Source organism: Diadema antillarum, unplaced genomic scaffold (assembly GCF_040938485.1).
Source record: "Diadema antillarum isolate AM-2024a unplaced genomic scaffold, OU_Dant_1.0 scf00000022, whole genome shotgun sequence".
NCBI classification, from domain to species: domain Eukaryota; kingdom Metazoa; phylum Echinodermata; class Echinoidea; order Diadematoida; family Diadematidae; genus Diadema; species Diadema antillarum.
The window spans coordinates 2,545,707-2,570,654 of NW_027270911.1; the positions used below are offsets into that span (position 1 = coordinate 2,545,707).

At 40.2% G+C, this 24,948-nt stretch overlaps 1 protein-coding gene across 1 annotated transcript in view; it reads left to right on the plus strand.

Annotated features, from left to right (window-relative positions):
• The first annotated feature begins 1,511 nt into the window (after positions 1-1,511).
• The window catches only part of LOC139731100 (neuromedin-B receptor-like), a 148,416-nt gene continuing 124,979 nt past the window's right edge, over positions 1,512-24,948 (plus strand). The window contains exon 1 of the mRNA XM_071641983.1: positions 1,512-2,395. Coding sequence (XP_071498084.1) covers positions 1,512-2,395 — 884 coding nt within the window. The remainder of the gene's footprint in view (positions 2,396-24,948) is intronic.

Here is a 24,948-nt window from a genome sequence, read left to right on the forward strand (position 1 = left end):
ATCAACAAAATCCCATGGAATGACGAGGAAAGACGACATGTTCGAATTTAACGTAAACGTCATCTAAAAGTGTGATCACTCTGTTGTGTAATCTGCATAGAGAGAGATTGAGTGGGGAAAAAAAAGAACCCAGATAATTTCTTATTAATCTTCAGGACGGTTCGTCGATACTACATGCAAAAGTGATATGGTATCTTGCCTCTACGTTCTCTATTGACATTCGAAAATTTTGTCATCATTCCTGAGCTGTTGCTAAGGAGAAAACTTTGCTCAGCTGGTTAAACGGTGGATACCCTTAATGTCTGCTGCTCGCTCTCACAGCTTCCACGAGATGAAAACGGCAACGGCTCGCGTACTACACGAAGGGTGCATGTGTTAGTGTCCACCTTTTCACGGAATAAGGACGAGTACTCTCTCTCTCTCTCTACACTAAAACAAGAAATCTACACGTGGTCTTCTTCGCAATGATTTACGAGACTTCGAAAGTGCAGCTTATGCTGACTGTAATATAAGCCGGTGGAGCTTTAAGCGGACGACGAACCGTCGGTGGAATAATATGGCACAGGAAGAATTTCTCGCACAATGATTCTGAATGTTGTACAGTCAGCGATAGCCAATGTGTATTACAATTTGTACAGAAATTGGAGAGTTGACACAATAGCGTCTGTGTACGAAGGGAGTACTAAAAAGGGAAATCGCATAACTGCTGGAGTTGTTGCAGACTTTGCCGTCTCTCGCAAACAATAACTATCATCAATGAGCGATTCTCGTTTTCAGCGTGAGTCATCGTCTACGCAGCATAGCGGCGAGAGAAAACCTATCACCAACACCATTGTACGAAACGTCACGACCATTTCAATAACAACAACAAATCTGCTAGTCTCGCAGGCTTGCCAATAACAAAAACAAATCAAGAAAGACTTGTGTTTGCGGCGAAGCGTGACTGAGTCTGTCAAACAGGGGATTGTATTACATAAGGGCTGTCACAACATAAAAGACACGTCGCATTATTACCTCCTTTTGTCCTGATGAGAGTTCACTTGCTCGACAAACTCAGATAATTGACGGAGTTTTTTCTTTATGTAACGGTGGGAAAAGGCCGATTATCAGGGATTTATGTTGTGGATTACTGCAGCAAATAGACAAATCTTGACAGTTTTCGTTTTGTTAGTTGCTTACCAGGACCTCACATTGGCAGTCAATAAAGTCCTGATAAGACTTTTATCTTCCTAAATGAATATACACATTTAAAGTAGAAATTTGATATGATTAAGGGTTAGTTTACTGCATTAAAACCTGACTGATTTATCACTTTCTCTGACAGGGCAGTAATGACAATGACAGTTTGAACGAAAATTTGTGTCTTTATCTTTATCACGACGAAACTGCATGCCATAAAAGAGTTTCTCATTGACGGATCGTTTTGTCCGTACATTCATTCTGCTGAACAATATTTGTGACACTTGCTTGCATCTTTGTTCATCTCAAACGCCTTTTGACTGGTTGAAAAGATGGAGCAGGTTAGCTATCAGCGGACTGAGACCACAATCCACCCTGTTTCGGTGGGGTTTGCTTTCAACGTCGGCCTGGACAACGTGACGGACATGTACGGGAACGGGACGGACATGTTCGGGAACGTAACGATTACACCGCCCATCATCGTACCCCAGCTCACTTTCCTCGAGTGCTTCGAAATCTTCTGGCTTGTCGTGATCGGCATCTGCGGCGTGGTCGGCAACAGCACACTCATCTACAGCGTCTTGCTCAACTCGGAGATGCGCAGTGTGCCCAACCTCCTCATCGCCAACGTGGCGGTCGGCGACCTGCTCGTGCTCTTGCTCAACGTGCCGCTGACGATTCTGTCCTACGTGAAGCCGAGCTTCTTGCTGGGAGAGATGATGTGTAAGCTCGTGACCTTCCTGCCCGTCGTGTCGGAGGGCGTCTCAGTGTTCACCTTCACGGCGTTGAGCTTCGATCGCTACAAGGCCATCGTGCGGCCCATGCAGCGGCGCCGTCGGCCCGTCGTTCGGCGCACGTGCCTCGTGGCGATCTGCATCTGGCTGTTCGCGATATGTTTCGGCCTCCCGTCCATCTTTCTCGCCTACCTGAGTTACGACTACCCGCCCCTGGTCCTCTGCTTCAACCTGCCGCACTTCACCTTGCAGGCCCGGATTTACGAAGTGATGCGCTGTCTTATCATGTACGTTATCCCACTGTCTGTCATCACCTGTTACTACTGCCTGATCGCTATCCAGCTCTTCCGTAGCTCGCGAGACATGCCCGGCGAGGGTCACCAAGAGAGTAAGCAGGCCCGAGCACGGCGGCGACTGGCCAAGGCCGTGCTCGTTCTTGTCTTCATCTTTGGTTTCTGCTGGTTTCCGCATTTTCTGAGAAGGTAAGCCATCATTTCACATTGAATATTTACGCTGTCGCATCCAACAAATTTACAAAATGATGTTGAATTTTGACTCTACCTCCATTCTTTCATTATTTATTGACGCTGTAGATGAAGAGAGAGTGTATGCTGGTGCATGAGAGGGCGTGATAACACTTGTAGGGTTTCTTTTCTTCCGCTGTGGGCATTCCTCGTTGTTACACCGGAAATAAAGAACCCAGTTAACTTCAAAAGCAGGAGTATTAGCGAGAAACGAGTGAGCAGCGTATCCCCATATAGAAGCTTGATAGTCGCTATCAAAGCTCAGTTAAGCCTTTAAGCTCATCATCTCTACAAGGAACGTTGGCTGCTTGTGTATGGAATCAGAGAACTAGGGCTTACAAGTAAAGCCAGTTGTTTTGCATTCTAGCCAGAGAGAAGTTACATGACAGGTCAAATATCTCAAATAATACTATAATCGCGTAAACAATATAGTTCCATGACATTTGCTCCTACGACAATTACTCCAATGAAATGCTCTAGGCGAAACAGATTTTACCCACAGAAATAACCCTAACTGCTAATCCTATAAATCATCAAATCAAACTAAACGTAAAACCCTATCGCAACTCCGACCCTAAACCTATGTCCTTAGCAAAAATAGGACCGGAGCATTTGTCGCACAAACAATTGTGTCACCGTGAATAATATACGTCTTATTGTATACAAAGTGTAACAAAACGGACCAGTGTATATCCCGTTGACAAGCTTGACGTCCCTTGGAATACTTAAAGGAGACGTCCAGATAATGTTTAGACTTGTGCATATAAACACTGATATATAAATTGGTTACACATGTTGTGTTATGTACATAGTTGTAGAAGCTGTACTGATTGAATTGAGGAATAGGAATGCTTTCAAAATTCATAACAGATCACATCGAACGAGGATGATGACGTAGCAGCTTCACATAGGAATGCGTTGTGTGCCCAGGGAAGAGGGAAAAAAATAAAGCATGAAAATTCTACAATTGAGAACTTGTTAAGTGATTGGTATTGTAATGAAATGACAGGTACTGCATGACTGAAATATTATGTGAGCCTCTTAAAGTCATCATCCTTTTTTGAGTGTATGATATCTTGGGGATTTTAGAGTATTGGTTTATCTCGTCAAGGATAGCAATAAAGTCTACAGATCTATACAGGGCACTATTGATTTTGTGCTACATGATGTGAAAATGATGTAAATCCTCCGGAATCGCCTAATGAGGCAATTTCGTTTGTGTGTATGTTATGCGACAGCATTCAAGCAAAGCTCATTTTGATGAACTTAACGTACACCAGACGTCAGATGCCAGTAAGAATTTGTTTATAGTCGTGTTTTTTCTGATTTGTGATATAAGCTAGCATTGTGGTTTAAAAGATAGTGGCGCCCTTTTCCAGTCCTATCCACTATCAACCAAACTAGAGTTTCGTTGGTATTTGGTAATGGCAAGACGCATCGGGGAAAAAACAAAACCAACAACAACCAACATTTTGTAGAATTTAGCTTGATTCATACCTTTTTCAGAGTTGTATAGCAGTAACCTTTTCTTTAAAGCTGGGAATTCCCAGGGGTCACGCTATTATCAAAGATGCGACAACTAATGTGGACCACACATGGATATTTATATCTTACATAAACACCTTGTTTTACATTCAGTGTGGGTTGTCATATGATCACAACCACGTTGAACCTTATTTTGTAAACCCCCATTTATTGAAAGTGATGGGCACTACCTTTCAGTGCTACAGTATTCTTTGCAGGTCCTTCCGGACACTTGTGCCGGAAGTATAGTGGCGATAGAGGCGAGACGCCTAACTACCGGTACTAGGGTCCTACATGTATAAGATAATGAACAATTTGACCGCAAAAGTAACAATGATGATAATTGCAATCGTTATTGTTTGAGCTATTAATGGTAACTAAATCATTCATTAGAATGGAGCACAGCTGGACTAGTAATTGTGATGAGCGCTGAACAATAACAGGGATACAATCGTGATGGTATTTGTGAAGACGGTCATGGACAAGAGATAGTGGCGATAAAGGCTAATACCCTTTACGCCGTGTGCACCAACGAGAAGGAAAGAGAATCAAGTACAGCTTGGAAATATCAATTTATTTCGAGGGGTTTAATTGTTGGTCTACGCTTCAGCAGGTACGTTAAGTTGGACGCATGGCGAACAGACCATATCAACTGTGTCGCTTTAAACCTGCTTATTTAATACCCATCCCCACCCCACCCCGTCCCCTCCATGACAGTAAACGGCATTGCGCCTTTGCCAAAACGGCCGAAGGCGTATACAGCGCACACTGCGTTCAAGCCTCTGGTTCGTAGTGAAATTACATCCATTTCCAGTCTTCGTCCAATCCATTAATTGGACATTTTGTTGTTTTCTATCAATAGTGCGTTGCTGTTAGAGTGATGCTGTCTCCCCCAAAGGACCCATCCAGCGCTTCGATCACTGAGTGCGATTTTCTTTTGAGTGGTCATCGTGAAACCCTGGCGAGCGAGCGCTCCCTCTCTTTCTGAAATACAAGAATTGATAAAATTTGGTCTTGAGCAGTGTGGAATCCTGTTACCTTTTCTTTCTTGGAAATGGGTTAGACTATATGGGCAACCGCGAAACCGTCAACCCGTCATCAAGCCGAAACAGGGTCTCCAAACGCTTTGAAAAAATAGAAAAGCAACCCGAAAATAAACAAGCAAACAAACAAACCAATAGAGAATTTGAATAAAAGTCCCATTCCACTCACATCTCTTGAAGTTTCCACGAAGGAAATGTAACTCAAGAACTACTGAGAGAAGTGAAGATGCCACCGAGCTAATGTATTTCTTGTCAGCTTTATATAGTCCTATATCTAAACCATCGAATTTGTGTAGTAAAGTCAACGTTCCTATACCAGACAACAGAAAGTGATACTCAAACAAGAATAATGGCGGCTGGATATCAATCTACGAAATCCTATTTTTGGAGAAAGAGTGCATTTAAAGAAGGAAAATAAAAAAAGAATTGAGAAGTACATCTCTATCTCCACCATGGGAAGGGAGAGAACTCAAAGTTCGAAGGGAATCGTGGACAGAGATCAGAGCGCATGACGTCAAACTTTCACAATGGGACTACAATAATCATTATCAACGTGCCAACGATGTATATTTCAATCTGATTATTTGTTGTTGTTTTTCCCCTACGCGTGACACTGGTAGACCGTTCTTTGATTCGAGAATAAATAAAGGGTCTCATATAGCCGTCTACCATATAGAACAATACTATAGGGTATATGGTCAATACTATCCAAATCAACTTCATCATCAAGCATAGTACATCATTGATTCATGCGCATTAGTTTTCCGCTTGTCAAGAAAAAAAAAAAGCAACTCCTCAACAGGCTCTAACAAACAACACCACCGACAACAATAAAACAAAACCTGAATTTGCCGACCCAAATTACGTAATCTAGAGGGATATAGGCCTACGCATGCTTTCACCTCGGTACAAAATATCCTTTGAAGAATAATATGTTTGGATTGCTAATTCGAATTTTACCATATTATTCTATGTCAAGCGTTTTCTACACGAGAGAACTAAATTGGTTTCCCTCATGACAGTGTTGATAGATTGTCATTTTTTTTTCACCCCAAACGGCTGTGGGCAAGGCCAGACAATATTGATGTCTCGCATAATTGCTGATAACCTTGGATATACTGGCTGATATTAACGACGTATTGCAATTATCATTCGAATTGATCAAGGCACTGACTGGGCATGACAGCGAACGTCAGAAACAGAAACGGTCACTTCCTAATCATGACAGAGTGGGCATGGACCTGTTGATTAAATAAAGAGGAAATCGGGCTTCCCCGGATTCACAGATCTTTCATTATGATAATGAGAATTTATATACTTTCTGTTTGAAGCTCGAGAGTGAAAAAATATCAAATTTACTGACACGAGGTACAATGGAATTCTAAAAACCCGAAGAATTAATTGGCCCAAGTTATTGTCTTTCATTTTAGAGGTACGTCTTGTATGTTATCCATCATTCACACACACACACACACACACACACACACACACACACACACACACACAAGAAAAAACACACACACACACACAAGATAAATACGAAGAGCAAGCATTGAAAGATATTCAAGGCCTACTTAGACACCGGGAAAAAGAAAAAGATAAATGCGCGCAAGAGGTTTCAAAACTTGTTCCCTCACAAAATTGACTGTCTAGCACTTTACTAATTTCTTCTGTCCATTTGATCTCAAGTCATTTATATCTCTGTAATGTTCTAAGAGACTACGGAAAACTCTAGTCAATTCAACACACCACAATGGTAAAGGACCCATGTCCATTTCAGCTATATTGCCACTGAAACATTAATCTTTTCACGTTTTTAGCTATAGCTCTGTCTTGCTATCGTACATGTCAGAAACGTGATAATCTTTGCTTGCTTTCATCTTGGTCCGCGATCATTAATTATCCCGTTCGGGCGTTACTCCTTGCAATTAAAATGTGACCCGCATTTTAACACTCTAACAAATTTATATTCCATGACGTCGACACAAAACAGCAGCAGTTGGACTACCTTATTACTTAAGTGTAGCAAAATCTGATCAAAATATATGATTGTATACCTACACGTTTACGTCGAGCATCCACGTCGCAGGACACTTAACTGAGTTAATGGTCTCTGGGATCAATGCGCACAACCAATTTGCGAAATAAGGTAAAGTAACATTACGACAGGTCGGACGTTATTTTTGCATTCTGAAGGTGGCGACGGAGATATCCAACCCCTTTATGAGGCTTCCATCGATTCAGTGAGAACTATCACTAGCACGTAATTTTGATTGGACAGACACAATTGCCATAATGGAGGGGTCCTACAGGCTAGGGATAGTGATAACTAACCTCGCTGTCAATAATTGTCTTCGTTCTCACCGTGGTATCGAAAGTATGTATAGATAGGAATACTATATTGAAGGTACAGCTTGCGTGGTGGTGACTTGGGTGGTGATGGGAGTGGGGAGAGGGGTCAAGACAGAGGCAAATTGTGTTCATACCGATACAATGTCATGATGTGGTTCAAGAATCCGAAAATGAAATAAGGTTCGTTGTTATGAAGGTTTGTTAATCCGAGAATAAAAAAAAAAGGTGCGTAGTATCGAACGTTTGGAATGACGAAGCTTATTTCTTTTAAGGAGCGACGAGTCTTCGGAAACCGACCCTTATGATAACGAACCTCCGGAGTAACGAACCTTTGGAATAACGAACTATAACTTCTAGTAGTTATCTCCACATCGAAATCCCATAACTATGCCAAAATAAGTATTCAAACAAAGAAAGCCAACCAAACAACCATCCGACCAACTAACAAACAAACCAACGACAGCAAAACAAGGAAACAGAACAAAACAAAACAAAGAACGAATACTCTGAGCCTATCCACAGCCTTGACCAGGCTGTGTGTGAGAGCGAAGAAACTCAAGGACAGCGGAGTGCTATAGCAGCAGTGTATTTCTGTGAGGTTGTATTGATAACTTTAATGTATACTCAAGGTCTCGATCATGTTTTACGTCATTGGCGTCAGTTGGATGCTACTGCGTCAGGGTCTGGTCTGATCGCGCAACACCATTGCACTGGTATTGGCTGGTGCTACGGTGGTAATGCTCATCCTTTTTGTATTTTTCAAAAACACGAAGTTATAGCACTTAATGCATGACATACTGTTTGACGTATAAGCCTTAATCATGGATCAGGAAATGTGAAATTGAAGAAAAAAAAATATACTGAGCAGGAGGGATGTGGGAAGCAGCTTTGCACCCTCTACAGAGAAGACCCTCTTTACAATAATTGCACGTATATCCCAATCGAACAATTTATGTTTGTTCAAGACAAGATGTACAGAAAGGTGGACTGCCACAGGAACTTGACATTGTCATCAAAATGCGATTGTTACTGCACGCTCGATTCTACTCAAAGTACTGTTATCTTTCCACACTGCGTGAAAATGGTTCACAAATTTTAACATTGTGATTGTTTTGTCGTATGTAATTATATAGTTATACAGTTACTTCATCTTCTTTTGCTCCTGATAATGATATACAGTCATATCGCTTAAAAAAAAACAACTTTAGCATAAAGCACCAAGTACATCGAAAAAAAATCATGAGACTTGACTATTCAAAAAGATACAAAAAATACTTACAAAAATTACAGTGTCATAAACGCGTTTATCATTAATGTGATGAGAAGTTCACAAAAATTAAGAATAGGAGTGACCTTCTGGGCATCCAAGAAACTAACCGAAGTAGTGAAATGAGCAGGGTTTAAGTAACAAAAAAGGGGAGGGATAGTTAGCGTGAAATAGTCGTATGGGTCCAGCTTCGCGGGTAGCGTCGTGTAACCCTTATATTAATGTTCGTAATTGAGTACTGGTGATTTCCATTCACCGTCATCGCTTACTGTGACAGTCAGCAAGTTGTCTATCAAGCTCACCCTAGCCTACCCCGTTAATTAATCAGCTTAAACACCTGCGCTTCCGAAACCACCCCCTTTTTTATCGGGCCCATGTCGTAATTAGTTCACGGTCACTGCTACCCAGGTAGCAAGGTTGGCAGAGTGCATGAGTCTCGCCACAATACGCCAACCGCCACGCAAGCACCAGACGTGTAATGACGTAGATTTTTCAGCATGAAACTGCGTTCCAAACTACGCATGACATTCGCGCCAAGGCCGTTGCTCATTCCAGCGTCGTGTTATAGCAAATGCAGCTTACTAGTACCATATTTTGTGTCTTTTGTGCTTTTTCTTTCAATTTCACATCGGGTTTGCTCCTGTAAATGAGTAATGATGTAGACGTGGCGCCACGTTGGTGTCTTCATATCGCCTAGCAGTAAACACATAGTTATACAAGAAAAAACTGTAGTCGTTCCTACACGTTATCATTAATAAAATGCTGGGGTTTTATTTCGGAGGATTTCGAAAGTTTCATCAAAATGGTGTTACCACCCTCTCTGTACATGACAAATACTCATACAAAATAGGAAATAATCCCCCTTATCATTAAATGTTTTAAAAAGTGAAGTAAGAATCTATACATGCTGCCAACGAAACTTGAATTGCAACTTGATGAATTCTTACATAAACAACACATACAACGTCTATTGCGCAATTGCATAAGTATGAATATGACATCGCATTAGAAGAACTTGACAACTAATAAACAGCTTCATTAATTGCAAATGGAATGCCAGATTGTGTCGATAAAAAAAGCTTCAAAAATGCAATGAAGAGACATACTTCAGCATCGCTATTATCGTGAATAATCAACGAATTTTTGACAACTTTTTTTTCTCGACATAGATGTTAACAAAAAGTACAAAAAGTGGAATACGAGGTTATGGTAAATAGAACATGTTCGATTTCGAGCTACCCGCACGGTTGCAACTTTACATTCTTGATGGCATATACTCATTTTCATTGAGCTGAGGAGGAGAAATGATCAGAAGCTCAAAATGAAGAGCGTTTGTCAGAATCTCGGCTAGATGTGAAAGCCCTGGAGTTGACCGCTTCCCAGTCACTCTTGGGGATTCCCCCGCCTTCAACTCACAGGCAGGGGGGATTAGGCTAAAGTGCTAACGTTGATCCGCCCCAGTTTGAGCTGCCTATAGGTGAGCCGCCTCTTTCATTGCAACGCCGTGTTGTCAGCTAAAGCCGCGTCAGCGAAAGTCAGGCGTCAGCAGATCCGTTTTAGTGCGCCTTGGACAGACTTAGGCTGTCAGAGAGTCAAAGTTTGAGAAAATTGAATTTCAAGTGGGTCCCCAAAATAGCGACTTCGCCGAAAGAAAGAAAATAAAGAACACCAAGAACTCGAAACTACAATTTGACGGCTAAATATCATACAATAAAATCACATCAACGTTTGAATCCAACATCACTGAATATTTCATGATCATGCTTAACCTCTTGTCAACTGAAAACGCGACATTTTTATGAAACAAAAGTTAACGAGGAAATGTAAAAAAAAAAATCACAAGATATCTTGTAGAGGACTATTTCGTAACTAACTTAGGTTTGTTTTTGTTTGATTTGTTCTGATTTGTTTTGTTTGTATGAACCATTTCTGCCACTGACAGAGCTTTGACTAAAGGTGAACAATGTCTCTTTTCGACATCTTCCGTATTCATGATATTGTGGCTTTTTAAAATGATATGAAAGTTTGTTTTCTTAGACGCATTTCTTGTTTTCTTAGTTTCTCTATTATTTCATGCAGAGAATTCGTTATTCTGCTATCTTTTTCGTTTCCACGATAAACGAGGATCCGTAAAGTCAGCAAAAAGCGTTTTAAAGTACATTTTCTGTTCTATTGTACCATATGATTATATAGCAAGTCCAGAATGCACAAGAGTTAACTTATCCACTCTCAAGTATATCATGTACGTTATCCATGTCTTGCTCAGTGATTTAGTCTAATCCCCGAAACTACTTTCCCTTAGTGACTTTAGAGAGAGGACTGATAACTGACGTCAAGCGGAAGAACCAACTACACTATCCCCTTTTTCAATTATCTCATAGCCGCTTTAAAGTTCCCCACACGCCCTCCAGCAATCCGATAATGGACACAGTGTCAAGAAATCATCAACATCTCCAGATTCGTGGCGTTAATATAAATCTTTAACTGCGCATGTGCGCTTTGATGTCGCCTGATGGGTGCTCAAACAGACAACATTATACCGAGACACTTGCTTCACGGTCTATTTTCTTCCTCGATTGCAACCCTTTTCGCAATTTAAAGCGAATTATTTAATTCTATGGATGATCACCTCATAGGCAAGTTTAATTCAGATACGTAAGCCGTCATTCAAAGGTCTGAAAATAAATCTTTTTATTCGCGAAAAAGATTGAAAAACGTCTTTCAGTTTTTCAATCTTAATTTCTTTTTTGCTTTATAAAAAAAAATCTAGTATGTGTACAAAAAGAACCTGAACTGTTTAACATACAGACGACTGATCTTTACAATATCTTTTTTTTTTTCGTATTTCTGTTCTTATTGAAAACTATCATTTGCCATGAAACAAAGTACATACCATACCTGAGAAAGTATAATGCTCAATGGAGCATAAATGAACACACAACCAAGACAACACAATACAAAACAACATGACAAAACGAAAATGTCTCCCTGCATATGCAGTGGAGTCCCACCATAACAAGAGCCATGGAAATAAATCACGTTCTATAAAATGATAATTACATGTATTGACATCACACATCCATAACAGGGAAAAGCATTCACAATAATTTGAGATAACGGCCTGGTGCCACTTTTGAAAGAAAAAAGAATCAAATACAGATTTGTCGACTAAGGTAAGCTCCCCACCAAACTCTCTCTCAAGATAATAACAAGGGCAAATGTCCCATCTTTACAATATCTTAGGGGGTATCTAAGAGATCAGTGTCTGCAGACGCACTTTAATGGCAAGTCGCCGCCTTGATCAACGTGGCATTGAGGGAGCTGAATGACATTAGGCAAAAGCACTCGCCATGTTCCGCTCCGTTTCGGTTTAAAGGAATGACCTGACATATTTGGATGTAGGGAGGCCTACTCCGTCTTTACAGGATTAATGGTGGGGAGCAGATTTTCGGTCGTTCCTTTTTGATTCCTTTCTTTTTTTCGACACTCCGTTATTTACGAGACGAGGATGTGACTGTCAAAATGGCGCCACCATTGGCCAGTAATTACCACGGGGGACTGATGGGAGGTCAACCACATCAAAGCTTTTCACTATTACATAGACATACACAAATGCATACACACACAGTCATACACATACACACACACACACACACACACACACACACACTGCAAAAAGATTGGTGTTAGATTTAGCAACATGGGTATTAAATCTAATACTGACCAAGTGCCATTAGAGGACCACACCGACAGGTGTAAAAAGTACGTTGTGGCACTTTGTGATGTTGACGTGGCACTTTGTGATGTTGACTTGACACTGTAGCTGGTAATATTTTGACACTGCCCTGGTGTTAATTCATCAATGACACTACATGATGGTGGTTTGATATTGCTGGTGTTAATGTCAATGGTACAACATCCGTCCAGTGTCAGTAAGAGACCACACCAACTGGTGTTACTGTGGTGTAAATGTGTTCACAAATTATTTTCAAAATTCAAGTATTTTACCGCAAAGTTCTTGTTCGTTCAAAATGAACAAGAAAACAGTAGGCCTACCTGATTACCTTTTTAAAGAAAAAAAAAATAGTTTTATAATTTGAAGTGACACCCGGAGGTGTTAATTTATCACCACAAATGAGCACCGGAAATTCAAGACCAGCTCGGTGTTTCATATTTAGCACCCGACTTTTTGCAGTGCACACACATTGACAGCCTGCCTCAAAAGAAGCAAAAGTGCATTACAGACATGACAGAGCACAGACGATAAAATAGTGCCAGTTCAAATACATGAATAGTCTCATTTCACACTTTGTATTGTACTGCCCAACTTTTTCTCAAGATTGTGTCAAGTTTTTGCTTTTGCATTTTTTTCTGGAGGTCTTTTTTTTTCAGACACTGGCGTCAATGCAAATGGCAGAGTGTTATGTATGATAATCCAGAGGGTATCGCTGTATGTGTGATCGACGCGGGATATGGCAAATGCAAAAGATATCGTCTTACACTATAATGTGTCGCGATTGTCAAGCCTTAACCGCATGGAACATGCATCCACTTAAAAAGAAGAAAAAAAAACATGGCTAGAGCAACGATTCTTAACATGCTCCACTTTGCATTATTTACTTTGACTGCCACTTAGACGCTTAAAATCATTTTGTATGCATAAGGGTCATTTCGACAAAAGAGAAGGAACGGCGTGGTAATGACAAAAAGAACATTCTAGAGTTTAAAAGAAAAAAAATGGTCAGAAGAGCTACTTGAAGCCTTAATGGAAACCAACCGAAAGGGCATCGTGGAATGTTTGAGCCAGAAAGACAAAGTGAGACATCGACCGAGCTGGGGAGAAATAATTTCAAAGGCACCCCAATCTACCCTCTTTTTCTTCCGTCTACATGAATACTTGAAATCGCACAGTGTTCTTCAAGCCCTCTTCAGCCCATGAGCTATTATACATGGCGTCATTCAACAGCGATCAAAAGAATATTGCCCGGGGCATATCCAAGAATGTTACACTGTCTTTGGTTTGATTCGCGTCTTAAGAGTCGCGTTTTACGCGGGTTTTTCGAGTGTTCGCAGAGTGTAATTAATACGCGCGCTCTCGCTGTGGTGCTTGAGAAGTGTGAACTCATAGGACAATCCAAAAGTTTCCGTTTTATGTGTCCTCTATTGGAGATAAACTTTGGTCATATCCGATATTGCAAGCCAAACCTTTCACAAACTCTGTGGCGGTTCGATTGCATGTGTATTTCTTCTTTCGTTTCTGTTTTTCCCCACTCCACGATAAAAGCCACGAACAAGGAATGAGGAATAAGGTTAATTTCCCCCATGACACAAAATATGTTTATCACTAGGGACTGGTAACCATTATCTAGGCTTCTTTTACGCCATTGGGTCCCGTGGAGAGTTAACATCAGGTCAGGGCGGTTCCCGTGGGCCGAAGGGAAGTTGAAACAGAAATCGGGTTAATTTTGCATGTGTGTAGGCCTATAGCAGGAGCTCGACTCAAATTGCCTCGAACTCAATAAATCTAATAAGGCAATAGTTTGACGCCATTAACAACCACATGAAGTGAAGAAACGAATTTTCCTTGCTATCGTTGATTTGATCTGAGTATGAACGTTTGATCATTTGTGAAACTTCAAAGTAAAGAACAGATGGCAGTATGAAGTAATTGCACATTATTTGCTTGAGTGTTTCCCAAAGACGAAAACTATATGAAAAGACTCACTTTGAACTAAACAACACTCGAAATGGTGACTGGTCGACGCCATGCATAATCAACTACAAAAGGCAATAAGAAAATCGGAAAGGTATCATAGTTCCTCATGATATAAAAAGTTAAATCATCGGACGCAGTTTCACTAAAAGACATCATCAGAGTCTAAAGCTCATTGCCTTTCTGCAGAAGGAATTTACTGGAACTGAGCAAGTTTTCGGTGACAGCATGGTGGAATTGTGGCGACTTCTTTTATAGTCATTCTCCCAAAATCTATAAAGAGTGGGCAGTGTTGAAATCAATTAAAGTCGTCTGACCGAGGTTGGCAACGAAGACATAAAGCCTAGTATCAAGGGGATTGCCGAACCATATGATACGACGTTACTCGATTACCACGGGGTTATTAATAAAGTGAGCAGTTATCACCATCACTATATGGCCAACTTTCATCGGGTAGTTCTTTATTCAATAACTCGCTTCATTACACAAATTACAAAAGTAATTGCCGGTCAAATACTTGCACCATGGCGTCTCCGACGGAATTCAGACAGATATGTTTGTATCGTATAAAGAGATGGAAAGAAATGTTTCACATAATCTCTGGAAGTAAAGTATCTTCTTGGAGCCTGCTGATGCGGATTAAATAAGAGTTTGAATGGTATGATCCAGACAAAGTCTTACAATGTGGTGGTCCTTCGCCATAGTCGATGTTGCCAGAATTATATAAAGAGCATAATCCCTCCGATCGTTTTGCTTAATTTCACTTTAACACGTCGTACCGGGGGTCGTAGTGACGGATGTTTGATATTTGCTGTGTGAACCTTGGTGTATGCCCGGTGCAGTCTCGGCGTTACGCTCCAAATCCGATTTCGTCCAAATTGGCTGACCCGATTACGCTCTAAATCCTATTTTGTCCATTTTTTTTTTTTTTTTTTGGTCTGGCACGATTGCCATCCAATGCAAATCTCACCAATGGCCCATGTGTTGTCATTGTATGAGATCCGAAAATCGGACATACGTTCGATTTATCCCATAAATACATTGAGTTTACCGAAGTATAGCTCTGAGATTGAATTTGAAGACACTGTGTTTATGCACCGTACTGACTTATTGCAATATTTGCTGGTTGTTTATTAAAATTGTTATTGATATCTAATGATGGCCATGATACTGTGGTATGGTGAGTTTTCACTACCCCTGATTGGGTTAAAAGCCCCGGACAGCACACCATTAAGTGTGGTTACTGGAATCAAACCTACAAATCCTGTAATACTGACATTTAGCACCTTTAGAAGTTTTCTGGACATTTTATTTAATTATTCAATTGTCATCTCCACAGAAAAATATGTCATGAATTCATCAAAAAGATCCTAAAGCAACGTAAAGTTTCACCGATTATTCAGTGTTTTAGTATAGTAGCCATGATAAAAAATCATAGAAATACAAAATGGGGTTGAAGGGCTATTTGTCAATCATTACCAGATATAGATAGCTCGATGCAAAAATTCAGTCATTTTAAGTGATCCTAAATGTTCATTGATGATGATATTAAAACTGATTTCATTATACTTATTTTTCGTATCCCTTCATACGACGCTTTCTTTATACCAACGTCGTTTATGTGTCAGTATTTAGACGATTTTAGTATTTCAAGTAGTGTATGCTGTTAATTCTACCTCCCTTATTTGATTGTTGACTTTCGAGGTACTCGGACAGTAACTACAATGAACAACCACACTTTGTGGATTAACGAAAAAGTAGTCAAAATAATTTCTGCTAGCCGAAAAATAGGTCCTGTTTACTAGGTTTAACAATTCTATTTCAATGTTTTAGTACATAGGTTTTAAATTTCTACTGCGCAGAGTCTCATTAAAACTGTATGTTAAGTGCAAAGCATTATTCTCCGAGTGAAAAGCGATTGGCAGCGCTGAAATATCGGCGTAAAATAATGCTATCGACTCGCATCCATTTTCACGCAAGAGACCCCCACACATCTAATTAAACAAAAATGCCCTTCCTTGTATAGTCCCTCGCAGCCTTCACTATTTCATTAATCTTATAGGGTTAAGTTGGGGATCGCTTTGGAGAAGGTCACTCCATGTGACGGAGAGAAGAAGATGATGTAACGGATTTATAAAACCGACTTTTAGCAGCAATGGATTCGTCTATATACCCGCCATGTCAAGTGGCGGTGAGTTAGCTCAGTCGGTAGCGCGTCTGCCTCATGATCAAACCAAAGGACCCGGGTTCGATCCTCGGGTCCCTCTGTGCAATGTTGTGTGCAATCATACCCGTCCCCTCTAGTAAGAGGCAAAACACTCTGTCCCTCGGATAGGACATAAAATGGAGGTCCCGTATGTGAGAGAGTCACAACTCATGCACGTAAAAGATCCTACTTCATTTATTCATCGTGAAGAGCAGGGTGTTTAACCCTGTGAAGTGATCCCACCTTATACATCCAACTAGACCCCATGGAAGAACAGCTATTGCAGCGGAATATGGGCAATCCCGCCATCTTTTCTGATGCAAATGAAACAACAACACGTTTCAACAATCTATAGCGTTCCGATGAGTGGCGTGACCAAACTATGTGTGGACGCGGCGCGTAAAGGCGGCGTCCGCACAAACCCAATGATACCAGTGTAATCAACGCCGCACATCACAGTCGTCTGTATTTCATCGAGTTGTCCTGGTCATCAAAAACCCAACCAAAAAGAAAATAAAGCACACAAACATGGTTGGGTATCACATAACAGCTTCATCGCGACGAGCACTCTGCTGAATCTATCTCAGCAAACCTCAATAAAAATGGCTGTACAAAGAACTCCGGAGTATAATGTTGCATGAAGAATTGTGAGATGTAGGTCCTTCAATCAAATCGCAGGAGATTTTTTTTCCACCTCGGATTGAGTTTCTGGTTCTTTTTTTAAAGATTAGTCTTTTGCATTCCGTAAGCGACACCTATAACATGACAGATTGGTTTGAGTTGATTAGTTACCTGCTTGCATGAGTTCAGCCGGTTGTCTATTTTCTTCTCTTTTTTTTCGATTGTTTGACATTCTGGCAACTGCTGCCGGGAAAATAAAAAAGTTGGAAGTTAAACCTATCAAACGCGATGCAGTGTCGAAGGTCGATTGCATGCTGATGAAGTCTATACTCTCATCCAGTTTTTAGTGAAGGCTATCATTTCGTGGCATTGTTCACTTAATTCATCAACTCGTCGAAAGATGGCGAAAATTTTGCTCTCAGGCATCAGATGCAAGGATTTCAGCAGCTTATAACAACGATGACAATTTGTCACTGATAACAAGTTTTATGAAATGTGGCCCAGATCTCAGTGTGGAACACGACGAGATGACTATACAGGCCTACTTCTAAATGGCGTTTTCTTTTTTTAAAAACTCTGAATTAAATCTCTTCCTTCAATCTTTTTTTTTTCTCAAGAAGAGTCAGATGATTAAAAAAAAAGGTCTTTTTGTTCCACCTAGTAAAAGAGACAGTGTCTCCAAGTGATTTAACCCTTTCTGCGAAAAGTGCTTCGGGCACAGTGTAAAACGCTATAAGGTTTTTATGTGACTATCGGCCTGTACTCAAAGCACATAAAGAGTTATAGATTGTATCCATTTTTTCTTAGTTATCTGTCCCAGTCAACATGGGTATTATAATGTCATTTAATGGAAACATTCTCTCCCCCTAGAACGCGTTTCGAATACAGTCAAACCTGTCCATAGCGACCACCCAAGGGAAACAACAAAAGTGGCCACTCTAGACAGGTGGCCACTATAGAAAGGTCGATGACCGTTTTGAATTTCAATACTTGCATTGTTTGATAGCATATTCCAAACGGATCAGCTAAATTTTTGTGGCCGCTATACGCAGGTAGATATTCACCACGGGGTACAAAATGAGTGGCCGCTGGCCGCGTTAGGCAGGTGACCGCTATATGAAGGGTCTATAATACAGTAATTTCACGCGAGGGATTTTTCAGTGGCCGCTATAAGCACGTTGCCGCTATAGACAGGTGGCCGCTAAGACAGGTTTGACTTGTATCTTACTATTCAATCCGCCGACGTGTTTATCAGTAAGTGCTGAAAGAAGCTTTTGTTTTCACTTTCTTTCTATTTTTTTTTGACTTATCAGAAGGCCTCGAAGTCCACTACACGGCAAAATAAGAAGTTTGATCAAAAAGTTGACGAGTATTATGAGTCTTGGTAATGTCTGAGATGAATGGAAATATAACAATATGGAAGTTGCGATGTTTTGGAAGCATAACTGTCACTTAAAAATCCAAAGCACAAGCCCGTATCCCTGACCTCCATTACGCTATGAGTAAGGTAGACCTCTATCAAAGAATTAAGGCATCTCTTTTTGCAAAATTTCTTTATCAAAAAGGTAGTTGAGTGTTTCTTTCCCAACTTTCGAATCATCGCCTGAAAAATTGCGATCATTGTCAGACGACTTCGTGGAAGTTGTTATCGCTCTTAAAGCGGAATATTGCTAGAAGGCCCTATGGTAGCGTGATGCCCCTAAAGAGGCATAGAGTTGTCCAAATGGGAAAACATGCAACCCCGAAATGACAAAGAATCGTGGCAACTTCATTTTTTTTTCTCAATAGCATATTTAGCGGCTGATCTTCGAAATCATTGAGATTTGTTCGTTGTTTTTTCAGTAATATTGAAAATCGCCTTTTTTTTCGTCAATTTATTATTGCATGGGTCCCCAGAAAAATCTGGCTAAGGTTTGATCGAGCTAGATCTGTTGTTGAAATTTTGCAAGGGTATTCAAAAGCCTATTTAGGTCTTTTTTAAAACACCGCTTTTACTACGTGGAAGTGCGATTCCCGCCATTTTGGTATCGGCGGGAACAATCCCGCTGCGAAAACTTTCTCAATCCTAACGGCTGTACGTCTGTATGTCAAGGATTGGTCACCCGACCGGGTTGGTGTAACTGCTCTCCTTTTATTACTCACGCCTCGACATCGGAACGTATTGATTACACTGATCGTGTGGCAAGGGGTCAAAGTTTATTGATTAACGTTTCCTGGGTAAACTGCAGACTCGCTATCTATATCAACCGACTGAAACGGGCATTGCGCCTTTTTCTTTTCGATCTTTAGTATCAACTGACTGCTGAGTGCTGCCCGCCCCTCTCCCTAAAAAACAAACACAAAATAAAACCCACAACAAATGAAAGTGAAACGAAATGAGATAGCAAAAGAAAGAAAAAGAAAAGAAAAAGCAGAAGAGAATGACCGCTTGTCTCATATAAACAGACAACCCAGGAATATTGCTATTCGTTTGATATGTTATTTGGCTGCCATCAAAATGACCATGCAGAACCAATAATTGACACTCCGCACGGTGACTAGAATACACTTCTCCTTCCACACCATGCCTATGACACACAACTACTGTATTCGAAAACATCATCACTGATTATTATAGTCTTTCATAGCTACGAACATCTGCTTTAGGATCGGGAGTTTATTAAGCTGTTGCATTGAAGCAAACGCTTTGAATAGGCTTATTATGCTTTACTACAGACGAAGTTGGCGGCTTTCTTTTAAAGTCTGAGGTCTGCAGCAGGTGTTATTTATGTATAACGCCAAGTCGAGTTATCCATGCCGGAAGTCACCTGAAATAATATTACGAAAGAAAGAGAATAATAATATACGGTGCTAGTGTGATTGTCGAAATTCTAGTTAAGTGTAACGCGCCAGTACGAGTACGAGTACGAGTATCGAGTTGACTTCCGGGCCATGAAATAGCCGCTGTTCCTGTCACATCGGAGTGAGTTTTATGCACATTCTAATGTTAATCCTCAACACACTTTGGATGCGCTGAACATTGTAGAACCCTGCAATTTCCATGCAATGTAATTACGACTGCAACGTATAGCACGTCGCCGTTTCGCACTCCACCATACTTTGTGGCAGCTGTTAATTTGTATTTTTACCTTTAATCCTGTTTTACTCTACATAGAATACATCGTCCAACATTTTCCTAAAGCAGACCAAGTACAACTTCTCGAGTGCTCGTCACTGCAAGGTATTCATGAACTTCGGCAGTATTCGGAAAATTCTATGGATTCGGTGATGTCATCTAAACGTCTGAAATATTCGGTCCATTAAATTGTTCAGTCTACGCAAGTGTGGCACGGGACATGAGGTTTTTATGTCGTCGCCCTATTGACAGATTATGGTATATAAGTCCAGAAAAAAACTCACTTACATTTTGAATGACTACAGTACTCGGTACGGTATAGAAGGCATTACACAGTAATTTTGACATGACTGTATCTTACTCTTATTTCATTTTTTCCCATATGGTTTTCCCTATACATGTATGTCTCCCAGCGCTCCGATTCCCATAAGAAAAAAAAAATAAAATCATGTATGATATCGTCAACAGAAGAAACGATGACAGCATGCAAGTTAACATGATATCATTTTTTTTCTAATTAAGATAATCTGTGTGAGTTTCTGCAGAAGAGAGTCACAATCATGTACCTAAATGTCAAAGGGCTTAACGTTGCACGCTTGAGAGAACGTCCAGGAATAACGTATTACGTACTTTCTTTTTTTTTTCTATATAATTTATCTGTCCCGTGGAAGAAAACTCTCAATTGAAATAGTGCAGGAATTCATCTCCGAATCCAATCAAATCCAAATCAGAGAAAAATTATTCTGAACGTGTTTGGCAATTTTTCACGATTTGATGACAAATGTCCATCCAGGCAAGTAGGCTTTGTTTTGTCTTCATCAACTATTCTTTTGTCTATTAAAATAACCTTTCCATTTTTTTTTTGATGCAGGGTTTAGTTTATGGTTTACTGACTATATGACTTTTTTTGTGACGGCGGTATCGAATCGGCCACCTACCTTATTTCATAGAACGTGTCACAAAATATAGGTATACATTCTTACATTGTAAAAGTGGACTTAGTTCATAGGCAGTTAAGTTCCAATTTGATTTTCAATGGAATGTTTACCGATACTCATACAGCATTGCGTTGAGTCCGAATATTGGAGTCGTGGTGCAGATTAGGAAAGAATGTTTGTGCTGGAAGATGTCTAAATGGTTGGATTGCGGAAGGACGGAAACGAAGAGAGACCACTCAGGGTATTGGCTTTCGAGTTCGATGACCGAATGTTCTTTACGGTCAAAAATAAAAGTTATCAGTTCTTTCGTAATGTCAATGACCTGGATGCTTTGGAATGAAAGAATTCCGTTCAGTCTTCAATTCATATTTTCGTGCGTGCGCTGCGCGTTTGTGTCTTTTGTTGTTTACCATTTATATTGACTCCTTTTGTGAGGTTGATGTATACGGGAGAAGGGGGGGGGGGGGGCGGAGGGAGAAGGGAGAGAATGAAATGAAGCGCTATTCAACTTGAAAGTATCACGTCCCCGGTAAATTTTCTTGCTTATTTGTTTGCAAGGTAAGAGAATATTTCTACTTCAGATTGACTAAAATCAATGTCGGGGTTACATTCAGAAGGAGCTAGGACTTGGCAACTCGACCAAACACGATATGCACAGGTATCCAAAACAAACAAACAAACAAACAAACAAACAAACAAACAAACAAACAAACAATCAAAACCAGATCCTTCACATGTTCGAATACTCTTCCCAGTCCAAACTTTCCCGTGGGTTGCGGATGAAAGACTCGGATATTGGCATTTCCCTGCAGATCTCTGTCAAAATTGATCAAATTCTATCTCAACATACCCATCAGTCAGATCTAGGGCTGCATTGTGAAAGTACCCTCCTAGGGGCGTATTCACAATATCGACAGAGAAACATGAAGAACACTGCGATTTGCAGGCGAAGCACATAACATCATCTAAAACACTGAATATCAAAATATGAATATTGAAAATGGCATAATCGCTTCTACATCCATCATCCACCAGTTTGGTTTTGAAAAAAAAAATCATAACATTAACATGTCCTCCTGTAATTCTGTAAATTTTCCTTGTGAGACATTGATCAAAACGACTTGTCTGACATGTCCTAAACCGGCAGGACATCTCTGACTGCATATCATTCCTTCTTTCTCGCTGTTTTTCTTTCCTCGTCAGTTTTCCCCTTTTACTGTTCTGTTTCTGTTTCTGTTATGTTTTATCATTCTATCTATTTCATCCTTTTTATGTGCCACTTGCAAAGCAAGATTCTTTTTACATTTACGTCATTAAAGATGCGACTTTATTGCCCCCCCCCCGTCATATTTTTACTGTTTTGTTTTCCCCTGATTATATTTGATCATCACTACTGGGACGTATGATCACAGCCTTTTTTTTCAATCTTTGTTATTTTTTAACTGTCCTGTACCCTTTAATATTTTTTTCTTTGCTAACCGCAGAACTTCTGATAAAACAGCGGATTGTACACATCTAGATTGTCTCTTTCTCCTCGCAAGCGATTGTGAATATGCTCGAACTTATATTTGTTGCAAGTGCTGCAACCCGCAGAACAATCAAGATGTCTGAAATCAGATTTTTTTTAAAATGCGGCGATATATCGATTTCTGTCCTTGAATGGGAAACAAAGATAGAAAGGATAGTTTGAAAGATAGGCAGGGAAATAAATGAATAGGAGAGAGAGAGAGAGAGAGAGAGAGAGAAGGAAAGACAGAGGTAAATGGATGACACTGTCAACTGATTTCCCTGGGTATATCAAAACTTGACCTCTCCCGTGCTCTGAAGTATTTGGTGAATTTTAAACAACGCAGATTCAAGTTTCGCCTGCTTTCATTTGGCAGTGGTGATGTACATGCGACACTGTGCGAGATGTATTACAAACATAAATCCATGAAGACTCTCTGTGTAAGGATGATTCCTGGTATGCTCTTCGTGTCAGATTATCAAACGCACATTTTTACACTTCTACAGGCACAATACACACAAATGTTGTATGTAATGAAATAACGGAAGATATTACGTAATGTAACAAATTGTAATTTAAAGATAATAAAAAGTTTTGGTACCTCAAAAGTTTCCTTGAATTTCCTTGTCTTAGTTTGTGTTTCAGGTTAAAGTACCTTTCATATAACTAACACTGTGAGACTTACTCGCCCCAAAGTGCTCTCATGTCTTAGTAATCATGCAATTAACTGCGACCAGCAGCCCCATACGCATAGCGACCAGCAGTCCCATACGCATAGCGTACGCATAGCGTAATCGGGCTTCGCATTGTAGCATTCAGGATCATGACAGATTTAGTATCGCACGATAAATGTCAACTTAATATCCCAAAAATTCTTCAATTTGAAGACTTACCAATTAAGGTGAAGCATTGAAAACAGGCTTCGGGCAACGTTTGATTCTGCCTATAGTCCCTTTCTGTTCGAATTGATGACTGAATGTGACTCGGCCGAGAGGACCTTGGGAGAGCTACATACGCTGAATAGTACAGCCAGTGCATGCGAACACATCACATGCGCACAAATTTCAAATCCATCAACGGATAAGATGTTTGTGTGCGCATGCGCTGGCCGTAGTAGTCAGTGTACAGCTCTCCCAAGGTCCTCTCGACCGAGTCACATTCAGTCATCAATTCGAACAGAAAGGGACTATAGGCAGAACCAAACGTTGCCCGAAGCCTGTTTTCAATACTTCAACTTAATTGGTAAGTCTTCAAATCGAAGAAATTTTTGGAATTTAAGTTGACATTTACCCGCGATACTAATTCTGTCATGATCCTGAATGCTACAATGCGAAGCCCCATTACGCTATGCGTATGGGGCTGAACAAATGGTACAGGATACTTTAGATGAAGCCAACATTTATATCTCCCAGGATTGAAAACGCACTGTTGTTTAAGGAGAAACAACGTGATAGAAAATAATCTGCAGATATAATGTGCATCAACCTCCGCGGTTGTTAACGAGTATATGTATAAGTATTTTTCTAGCTAGATTGTGTATAGTTGGAGATATCAACGGGAATAAGAGCAAGTAATAATTTGACGAAGGCAAACGAGGTCGTGTGCATTGTGTTTGGGCTTAACCATTCTTAGTGTAACATGGGAAGGATTTAGACGTTAATTGCTTCGGCGAAGTTTGATACAGCTCTAACACCGGGTAGATCTATTTCAAAATTTCTTTTTTGTTTGTTATGCACAACGCCCTATATACACATCCTATACATTTCATTGTTTATATGATTTGCTTCACTTCCATTTCCATTATTCCTACTGCGATATTTCAATAATATATACATATAGGTGAGCTTAGATTGCATCTATAGCGAATAGTCCGAATCTTTGATCTCAGCTGACGATAATAAGAGGACTTGACCATTTTCTATTATGATTGAAAGAAAAATCATCGCAGTTGTAATGAAATCGAGTATAGTCAATCAATAAAACTACAGATTGCGAAGAATAACAAAGGAAGCAAAGCATATAAAATTATAAGGTTCGTCAAAGTATACTTATTGAGACACACAATGTGATAGGAGAAAGAGAACGAGTGAGAGACAGAGTAAGAGGGAGAGAGAAATTTTTGAAAAGAAAATAACTGTACGAGTCAAGATAAATAAACTTTAGTTACATGCATACGGTGACGTATTCACGCCGCCGCGCTCTGGTGTGTCAATACCCGACTCCCG